The sequence below is a fragment of the Dreissena polymorpha genome, chromosome 5, assembly GCF_020536995.1.
Source record: "Dreissena polymorpha isolate Duluth1 chromosome 5, UMN_Dpol_1.0, whole genome shotgun sequence".
Classification (NCBI taxonomy): Eukaryota; Metazoa; Mollusca; class Bivalvia; order Myida; family Dreissenidae; genus Dreissena; species Dreissena polymorpha.
In genome coordinates this window covers 79,501,198-79,509,616 of record NC_068359.1, presented here as the reverse complement: position 1 = coordinate 79,509,616, position 8,419 = coordinate 79,501,198, and the positions used below count along the sequence as shown (strand labels likewise).

The 8,419-nt window shown below is 35.6% G+C and overlaps 1 protein-coding gene across 1 annotated transcript; it reads left to right on the top strand.

The window, feature by feature from the left end:
- LOC127881811 (protein SPEC3-like) lies at positions 1–5,121 on the top strand. Its single transcript, XM_052429944.1, has 4 exons — positions 1–135; positions 3,505–3,623; positions 4,003–4,137; positions 4,653–5,121. Exons 1-4 carry the CDS (start codon positions 120–122, stop codon positions 4,821–4,823), a joined length of 441 nt encoding a protein of 146 aa, XP_052285904.1. The 5' UTR covers positions 1–119; the 3' UTR covers positions 4,824–5,121.
- Positions 5,122–8,419: the final 3,298 nt, after the last annotated feature.

Sequence of the window (8,419 nt, the reverse complement as noted above, 5' to 3'; positions counted from 1 at the left end):
CCAGTCAAGCAAGAAATAACAGTTCAGCCAATCGCTAAGAGGATATAAACACCATTGATTTCGCATGCATTTGGATTGAGCAACTGTGTTAACGCTGTAAATTGTATGCTTTATTTACCATGTCGGATGCAGCAGGTAAGCATTGGCAATTTGTTTTTTATTTTGTTGGTATCGTGCTGATTTTGTTTACTTGCCTGTATTTACTTACTTCATGATTTCTAAACATAGATGTTTAGACATTATCGGATCAAATGAACTTATTATCAAAACAGTATGATTGTTTTTAAACGTTTTTACAACATTGTTGCTTTTTTAGGGTCTCTCTATTACAATTAACCTTCATATGCCAAATTTTGTGATTGGAAGTTTTTATAAAGCATATAGTATTGGGCAGTGTTTATGGATCTTTAACTGCACCACCTGAATTTTCCGCAGACATTCTTACAATATTTCAACGAGGAAGTTCTGTAAAGAACAAAACACATTTACTTTATTATTTACAGCTGTTACTCCCAGTTCATTCAATTCATGCAGTTACCACAAAAGCTTTCATGGCAAGTCAGCAAGGACAAAACGTTTCATCGAGCGTTAATAAGCTATGTAGGAAATTGATTGAGCATAAATTTGGATTGAACATTATTTTTTATTAACATTTTAATCATTTATTTTAATGTCCATGTCGAATAAAGCAGGTACGCATTAACATTTTACTGTTTTGGACTGTGGGCTAATCGAAGTAGTTTTCTACATGTTAATTTACTCACTTGCTTATTGCCAAACATAGATATTGAAACATTAAAAACTTTATCATTGTCAGATCATTTGAAATATGTTAGGGTAGTTATTTTTGTGCTATCATTCGTTTTAAAGACAATTACGATTTTTAATATTGTACCCTTCAGAATTCGGGTTACAATTATTGTGAGCTTTATACCGTCTGTATTTGTTACGTTTACAATTAGATCTAAAACGGGAATTCTCCAGTCGTGGATTGGATATAACTGCGCAATTGTGTGACTCACTAGTCGGTTAAATTCACACATGGTAGATTACACAGCTTGATCATTTTGTGATTGCCTCATATCGCAAAGTGCGCATATTTGTCAATTTTTGAAACATGAACATTACATTTTATTTTTTATGTTAATTTTTTTTGGTTGTTTATTGTTGCTGCATTTTTGGTTTTTCTGTTGAGGAAGACAACAAATTTTAAAGACAGTGTTTAACTACACATGTTTCGATTTCGGATATTGGCATCTCATTTCATTCATTGATTAAACTTAGTTAAAATACCATTGCATATCCGGATATTATGCAAGTGGTTTATAAGTCGTGAACAAATGCGCATGCGTTTGTTTCTGAGAGAACACAGCGCATTAGTTTTTTGTTTAAATTGATTTCCAAGAAACGATCTATGTTGTTATTAGTTTTAAAATAACGATATCATTTACAAGAAATATCATTAAAAAGAGTACGAGTAATACATTCGTTTCAATAGGAAAAGAAAACATATTAGCCACTGAAATACTAGTAACATACTGTTGGAATGAAATTTAAAAAAAAAGTGTTATAATGTGTACAGGTGTTAGTAGAATGTAAACATAAAAGACTCAATATTGCAAGCATCATAGTGATCTGATTTTTTTTGCAGAAAAACAGAACTTTCTATAAAAAATTAACAAAACAAAGTACAAAGAAACGTATTTATTCTTATAAACGCAAATATGGATTATACTAAATCAAAGACAGATATATTTCCAACACCTATATATTTCCTTAGTATCGCGGGCTACCGCCCCCAAAACCCCTGCTTTGTCGATAGTGGTAAACAACTGCGTACCGGTAAAGTGCAATCTAGCCTGTTTTTGTAGTATTTAGTGTGGCCGCTACGGCATGTACACAATAGATTCTTTTATTTGTAGAGACATGTGATTAATGCTATACTGCTTCGTAAACTAAGGAGAAACGTTTCGATGTAAAGTTTAGATGATGTTTTGTATCATGGCAGTTTTTAATTTATTGTAATTTACATGTAATTTACAATATATTCATATTGCAGTTCAAATGATATGCATCTAATGTTTTAGTCTGGGAACCAGACTACCAATGTTTAATGTGATTTTTGTATTTTTAGCCAATGCACCATTCGGGTTTATTAATTTCAGACCTATCTTGAATGAAGGTCATCTAGCCATAAAGTTGAAAACTGATCAAACAATACCTTGTCCACCCGGTTACTCTTTTCGCTAAAAATAATTATTAATATATAATTCCTTAGCCTGGTCTACAGATGTCAGTTTCCCCACAACAAGGAAAATATTTAAAACTTATATGTTGGATAAACGTATCAAACTGTAGTGTTAGAACGCATAGACACATAAACAACAATATCCGGGAAAAGTTTAAACTAACTCAGAACTTTACATGTCTTTAGAAATTATATTAGTTCATATAATGAAAATTGGCTATGGGGTTTAAAACAAACAGAATAGCATACTAGTTAATATAAAATGGCACTATGTATTAAAATAAAGGCTTATATTGTCTGGCTTCTTTCATGTCGTATTCAACGCAGTGTTTCTCAATCAAAGTATACTTCTTATATCCGGACTATTTTCACATCATGATTAATACTTTTAGGCATTAACACGTTGGCTTATTTTGCAATTAAAAATTGCTGATAACTTTGTTTACAAACTTTGGTTCAATACAAGTTGCTCAATGTACATAATTTCTAGAATGTATCGCATGGTTGAAAATACAGGTCATTCTTAATCTTAATATCGTATCATACCAATCGGAAATCCTCGGACAATGCCGCCATAACGGCGATCGTAGCCCACTGTCCGAAGCGTTCAGATTATTATCATACTTGCAGCGGTTACCTCCCTGCCGGGAATACATTCAATTACAGACCGGGATTTTATATTTTAGATGTGTTACGTCGCCTAATTTTAATAATGCGAATCAATTCGAATTCTCTATAAAAAAGCTATTTAGTTATGGTTTTAAGTGAACATTGGTAAAGAAAATTATTAACAATACTATTGTAAAACCGCCATCGCGTAGTGGCATGAATTTGATAAGAGCTATTTTCGGAACAAGTGATTTTTCTGCTGGAGGTAATTAATACGTGCGTTTGTATTTATCTTAACTCCTCTATTTCCAAAAACTATTTCGTGTTTCTATAAACAAATCGGAATATTGAGCGCGCATCATAGAACGTTAAACTACAAGTAAAGAAAGTTTTTATTTAAGCGATATAGTATAATCTTATTGTGTTGATGTAATGATTGCCCGAATATGATATTCTAGTCAGGCGTAATACACATCTCAAACTCTCCTTCTTGTTGGCTTTTTAGTTGCCATCTCTGAATATCATAATATTAAGCCTGCATCATAGAAAAGGTAAACAACTAGTAAAGATTGCATTTATTAAGAAGTATATGCTGACGAAAATAGTTGACAGTAAAGCAATGTTTGCGTTTGGTTGCAATCTTTCAGTTCCTCCCCCTTACGAAGCCCCGCCCCAGACCCAGCCCGGGTATGGCTACGACCAGCAGTACGGGATGCCGAGGGTCCAGCAGTATGGTCTTCCTATGACACATAACCAGTCAACAGTCGTAAGTTACAATTGATAAAGTTATATCACGAAATCACCTTCAAACGGATGCAAATCATTTGCAATTTCAGAAGCTTCTAACAAAGAGCTTTTTTTTAAATCGCATTACTGACATTATTTTACGGTGCATTTTAAAAAATAAGAATGATTTTTCTTACATCTGGTTCACTTGTTTTCCCTTGTTGGTAATCGGATGCTCATTTACTATTGAGAGAAATTTGCCTGCGTACAGAAATTTCTTTTACAAAACATCATTATTTAGTAACAATATTAAAACTTCTTGTCGTTAGGTTTAGGCCTAGGTGACGAACTATGTCCGATTGTGATTAACCATATACAGTTCAACATACCTATCTTGAAAACTCCATAAACATTTTCAGATTGTAACTCAGCCTTTCCCGACCATGGGCGTCGTGGTGCAGCCACGACCCCCGGACTATACCGTGGCCTCGGTCCTCGTGTGCCTTTTCTGTTTCTTCCCAACTGGCGTGGCTGCTATCATCTTCGCGATGATGGTAATTGTAATGTTAAGTAACGTAGGAGTGTTAGATTTCATGTACACGCATATGATAATATTACAAAATTCGAATAACCATACTGACATGGAAGTTCCACGTTGGTCTGGTCATAATATGTAACGGAAAAGCACGGAAATTGCAAACACGTTGAATTGTCATATTACTTGACAGCTCAATACAAAGTTATTTCCAGCGATACATTCAAGTTTTGATATAGGAAGAGCAGTTTCCTAGCCCTCGCCATTTTAACACAAACCATCATTACCCAAACCATCATGGACCATACATAAACATGCAATAAACGATTATATCGCTAGTGTGTAGTTCAATTCAAATGACCGCTTTTTTCGTTTACATTGCTAGAATTGTTCAAAATCCAAGAAAAAGCATACACCTCGTGTTAACTAAGTAGAAACATTTATATTAGCAACAGTTCAGATTAAAACAAATAAACTAACTTGTTCTATCCGGTTTTCTGTAAAAACTGGGTAACATTGTTTTAATTATCCCAGGCCTCCAGCCAGGCCAGCGGCGATGAGTACCAGGAGGCCAGGCGGAGTTCGACGATTGCAAGGAACCTAGTGATCGCCAGTCTCGTCATCGGCATCATCGCCTACGTCGTGACCATTGCTCTCGTTCGTTGGTTCGAGCATACACTCTATAAATCTCTCAACAGCTACTGAAAAATCTTTCTAAACAAATCAACTATTGTGAACGAGACAATTTATTTAAGTGTTTGTTTCTATGTTATATGACTTAATAGTATTGTAAGACAACAGCTACTAAAAAACTTACTAATCAAGTCAACTATTACGAAACAGAAAATTTATTTAAGTGTTGCCTTTGTATGTTTTGTGACCAATCTTTTACATTCTTTAGTGTTATATTTTGTTTATTATTCTGATTCTTTCTGCGAAACTCGTATAATTTATGTAATTTTTGTCTGTGTGTGTGAAGGAATAAAATAAGCCGTGTATCTTATTTCAGATTTATCATCAAAGTAACTAACAAGGGCTATTTGTTAAACATGCATGCCACCCATATGGGCTCTCCGTTGTAGTGACAGCCATTATGTGAATCTGTTTTTTATCACTGTGACCTTGACCTTTGACCTCGTGACCTGAAAATCAATAGGGGTCATCTGCGAGTCATGATCAATCTACCTATCACGTTTCATGTTCCTAGGAATAAGCGTTCTTCAGTTATCATCCGGAAACAATTTTACTATTTCTGGTCACTTTGACCTTGACCTTTGACCTAGTGACCACAAAATCAATAGCGGTCATCTGTGAGTCATGATCAATGTACCTATGAAGTTTCATGATCCTAGACTTTAGCGTTCTTTAGTTATCATCCGGAAACCATTTTACAATTTCAGGTCACCATGACATTGACCTTTGACCTAGTGACCTCAAAATCAATAGGGGTCATCTGCAAGTCATGGTCAATGTACCTATGAAGTTTCATGATCGTAGCCATTAGCGTTCTTGAGTTATCATCCGGAAACCATTTTACTATTTCAGGTCACCGTGACCTTGACCTTTGATATAGTGACCTGAAAATCAATAATGGGTCAACTGCCAGTCATGATCAATCTACCTATCAAGTTGCATGATCCTAGGCATAAGCGTTCTTGCGTTATCATCCGGAAACCATTTAACTATTTCGGGTCATCGTGACCTTGACCTTTAACATAGTGATCTGAAAATCAATAGGGTTCATCTGCGAGTCATGATCAATGTACCTATGAAGTTTCATGATCCTAGGCAAAAGCGTTCTTGAGTTATCATCCGGAAACCATTTTACTATTTTGTGTCACCGTGACCTTGACCTTTGACCTAGTGACCTCAAAATCAAAAGGGGTCATCTGCCAGCCATTATCAATCTAACTACGAAGTTTCGTGATCCTATGCCTAGGCGTTCTTGATTTATCATCCGGAAACCATTTTACTATTTCGGGTCACCGTGACCTTGACCTTTGATCTAGTCACCTCAAAATCAATAGGGGTCATCTGCGAGTCATGATCAATGTACCTATGAAGTTTCATGATCCTTGCCCCAAGCGTTCTTGAGTTATCATCCGGAAACCACCTGATGGACGGACCGACCGACAGACCGACCGACAGACCGACAGATCGACATGTGCAAAGTAATATACCCCCTCTTCTTCGAAGGGGGCATACAAATCGAATTATCAATTGTTTACTTCAAAAGACAGAAGCGATTTCGAATAGTTACATAAATAAATACGACTCATAAAAGGAGTCTACATGAGCACACTTCGAACTTTTTCATAAACATGGCCATGTGAAATTGTCTGAAATTATACAGAAAGTTATTTCATTTATGCTTGTATTTTACTGAAAACTCCTAACTTAATGAAAATCCAGACGAGAAAGTCTTCCTAAACTATGTTTAGTTATACCAAAAGATATTGCAATTTCGTACGATTTCATTAAATATGTACATATGTCAAACAACGTCGTTTATTTAAAAATATTGTATACGTTAATGTCAACACAGTGAGGTATGTAATGCAAAAATGAACGCAGATACTGTTCTGAAAACCGTTTAAACATTTCTTTTTTAAGTTCAGTTTGCATTATGAATGTGTTTTATTATATGTAAAAGCATTATGCAAATATCGTGCTCATTGTTAAGTATTTATTTATGTATATTAGTGGTAAACAATGTCGGGAACACGATACTTGTTTCGTAATATTCAATATGTACTGAAACCTTTGCAAAGTAAGTGTAAGTAAATGTAATCAGGTGTTTAAATAGTATTCACGTGTGTATTAATGAACTAGTGTGTGAGTATTTATATGATATATACTTTTAGCTTTCGATGTTGAAATGTGGTTATACTGAATCCTTCTTTGACATCCATATTGGGCCCTGGAATCATGCCATTGATTCTGCACCAACGATGACTACACCATCAGCTGAAGCACGCAATACGCCCCGGATATTCCAACATTCAAACAGTTGCTTCTAAACTATTCGAAGACAAAGGTGCAATTATATAATAATACTATTTTCAGCATTGCAAATATGGCCTTAGACAACCTATCCTTGTTTTAATGATACACACCTGTTAATTGAATTGAGTTCTAATTAGATATCCCATGTATTTGTTTTCGAGAATAATACTGAAACCTGTCGAGATCTGAGATCCGAGTTTTAAAAATTAAACCGTATATCCGATAGGACATTTTAACCTATATACGTTTGAACAGTTCCTACCTTTAAATTCGTCGGATGCGACTGAAACATTTCGACTATGCCATATCATATTTAGTTTGAACCTATTAATTAATTTAGCACGATTGAAGCGAAAGTCTTATGATTATTTGAAAGGCTCTCGAGTCCGTTCCGGGGCCCAGAACCAGTACTTGGTATCTAAAGAAAGCTCATAGGGGATCGAACTCGTGACCTCCCGGTCGCAAGTCAGACGCCTTATCCATGACGCCACGGCGATCTTCAAAAACATGTCATAATTCAACGAAGGGCAACTTGAGATGTATTGTCTTCTATCGCTGCGAGATCACGAATTGTGTACCGCTTCCCAAATGACCGCTCGGTGCATTTGCTACATTTCACAAAAACGTGTTATTTGTGTATTTCACAGAGTTGGGTCTAGATTACATTCCAAATTGAAAGCTAGGTAATCTGGACTTCGTGTTTGCACGTATGGTGCGTATGTACCAGGCATCAATCTGCTCACCAGTACTGTCATCCGTACATGTCATCGGTGTATACTCACGCAATTAAAGCTATTGACGTTCCCTTTACTGACACATGGTTAAATATCAACAACAACAAACTGATATGCATTGACCATTATATGGTCTTTGTTTTCAAAACTATGTAAACAAAAAACAGTTTTACCTCGCTAGAAATCTCATTCAAAGCAGGGCCGGATTAAGCACTAGGCTAAAAAGGCTGCAGCCTTGGGCCCCCGATTGTTAAGGGGCCCCCAACGGCAGGCTAGTTTCCGAATGTATGATCTTTCTTTATTATCATTTAATGACTCTCGAGATTGCAGTATAATTGTTCTGTGTGATTTTACCAGTTTCCCGATGTATACTGAATTGTAACAGTTTAGTTCGCTTTAATTTACTATGATATCAATTTTCTTTCTGTGTAGTATATCCATTCAGAACCATTAGTTTCTCTAGCTGTTTATTATACGACTTGCTCGTATGGTCATGTTAACATCTGGATAGGTTTGACGACATTGAAGAGAAAGCCAAAGCGTTTGTTGCAATCACCGAAT

Excerpts from the sequence above, each read along its gene's own strand:
- LOC127881811 (XM_052429944.1), top strand. Across the intron at positions 3,624-4,002 it reads CACATAACCAGTCAACAGTC|ATTGTAACTCAGCCTTTCCC; the intron begins GTAAGTTACAAT and ends AAACATTTTCAG. Across the intron at positions 4,138-4,652 it reads CTATCATCTTCGCGATGATG|GCCTCCAGCCAGGCCAGCGG; the intron begins GTAATTGTAATG and ends TAATTATCCCAG.